The sequence below is a fragment of the Dendrobium catenatum genome, unplaced genomic scaffold, assembly GCF_001605985.2.
Source record: "Dendrobium catenatum unplaced genomic scaffold, ASM160598v2 fragScaff_scaffold_1220, whole genome shotgun sequence".
NCBI classification, from domain to species: domain Eukaryota; kingdom Viridiplantae; phylum Streptophyta; class Magnoliopsida; order Asparagales; family Orchidaceae; genus Dendrobium; species Dendrobium catenatum.
The window spans coordinates 4,304,981-4,307,018 of NW_021319682.1; the positions used below are offsets into that span (position 1 = coordinate 4,304,981).

Below are 2,038 nucleotides of genomic sequence, written 5' to 3' on the forward strand. Positions count from 1 at the left end.
ATGACTTCGGCGCCTCAGATGCTTTATGGTGACTATGTCGACGCCGTCGACTCTGTTGAGATTCGCGAGGTATGGAACTTTAATCTGGAGGAGGAATTCTTTCTCATCAGCTCTATTGTCGCCGACTACCCCTTCGTCGCCATAGACAGCGAGTTCCCTGGCGTCCCACTTCGCCCCGTGATTAGTTCTCCGACTTCATTCACCGAGTTCAATTACCAAACTCTGAAAACCAACGTTAATTTCCTCAAACTCATCCAAGTCGGTCTGACCTTCTTCGACTCTTCAGGCCACCTCCCTCTCGTTGGCTCTCCCCCTCGCCCTTGCATTTGGCAGTTCAACTTTCGCGAGTTCAATGCTGCAAGCGACTTCTTCGCCCCTGACTCCATTGAGCTTCTCCGCCGTAGTGGAATAAACTTCGAAAAGAATCACTGCCTCGGCGTCGCTGCCAATCGCTTTGCCGAACTCATGATCGCTTCTGGCGTCGTGCTGAATGACACCGTCCAATGGATCACTTTCCATGGCTGCTATGACTTCGGTTATCTTCTCAAAATGTTAACTTATCGCAATCTGTCGGATTCTCAGGAAGATTTCTTCCATTCTCTGCGGCTGTATTTTCCAAACATCTATGACATCAAGCATTTGACGAAAATCTGCACTAACTTCTATGGCGGGCTAAACAAGCTCGCAGGGCTACTTGGGGTGAAGAGGATGGGAACCTGTCACCAGGCTGGATCAGATAGTTTGCTCACTGCTGCCACGTTCACAAAGTTGAAATCTTGTTTAGCAAATGGATCTGTACAGAGATGTGCTGGAGTTTTATATGGTCTCGGTGTTGATTGAACCATGCATATGCCATGTCTAGTATAAGTAAAGTAAAAGAAAAAAATCATTAGTATTTAAATTTTTTGTAAAAATAAAAATAAATTTGGGATCAAATGAATTTTCATTTTTGTTATTTGTAACATTGTGAAATGTTACAAATAATAGAATACATGAATTTAAATTTTATATCAGATGCAATAGCTCTTATAACTATTTAGATGAAAGTAACAAATTATATTATCAAGTAATTTAGGGTCTATTAGAGACGACCACAACTTTTGTAAAGGTGTTTGTAAAGCTGTTGTTAGTATTTTTATTAATATTGTAAGAAGCAGCTTTCTAGTATAAAGTTTTTTTAAAAGTTGTGAAAAAATAGTAATCAAAATATATTGTTGTTGCGGTCTGAAAAGTCAAAAAATAAGAAAGCTATCCCAAACGGAGCCTTAAGTTTTTTTTATTATTATTGGAAGCATGAAAGTTATTCAAATCATGCTCAAATTGAAACATCAAGAACATCAAGTAGGCTTCAAAAAATGGGTTTGGATAGGTTTCAACCATGGCTTAATAAGATAATATGAAGCTTCGTTACAGATGGCTTTCTTACTGCTTTCTAAAACAGTTTTTTTAGTAATTTTTTTTTAGATAATATGAAAGCCGCCCCAAACGAAGCCCGACTCAAAATCTGTTCGATGTATGCTAAAACAAGTTTAAGGACTAATGATATCTTGAGTCTAATATAAAAATAATGTTTAAATATAGTTCAAAAATATATTTTTTATTACAAATCATAATTTGTCCAATCCTTCTTTAAACCTAATTTTGCATCTAATACTCGAACCTAATATTTGAAATTAATGTTTGACCTACTTCATATAGTGATCAAACATTAAATATAGTATTCAAATCTTGTTCATTTTGAAAATAGGTTTCTTATTTTATGTTCTTCCTACTATAATAAAGGAGCCATCACTATATTCAAATCTAAATAATCAAATTTATATAATCACTAATCTTAAATACATAATCATTACAAGACAGAGCTAGATCGTCGCCGCAACACTTGGTTGGATAGCACCAAGCCCAAGAAAGGCATTTTACGTAGCTCATCGCAGTCTGTTGGTTGGGAGTTTTGACTATGAACCAATAGATTTTGGGTTCGAGTCATGCGTATTTGATGTATATGTGAATTTGTCTTAATTAACCTAAATGTCCCCAA

The 2,038-nt window shown here is 36.5% G+C and overlaps 1 protein-coding gene across 1 annotated transcript; it reads left to right on the forward strand.

Annotated features, from left to right (window-relative positions):
* LOC110100329 (probable CCR4-associated factor 1 homolog 7) lies at positions 1-840 on the forward strand. The gene has a single exon (XM_020827776.2). It carries the CDS (start codon positions 1-3, stop codon positions 838-840), a length of 840 nt encoding a protein of 279 aa, XP_020683435.1.
* Positions 841-2,038: the final 1,198 nt, after the last annotated feature.

What these genes read in the sequence shown, in the direction of transcription:
- LOC110100329 (XM_020827776.2), top strand. Translation starts at nt 1, where the DNA reads ATGACTTCGGCGCCTCAGATGCTTTATGGTGACTATGTCGACGCCGTC.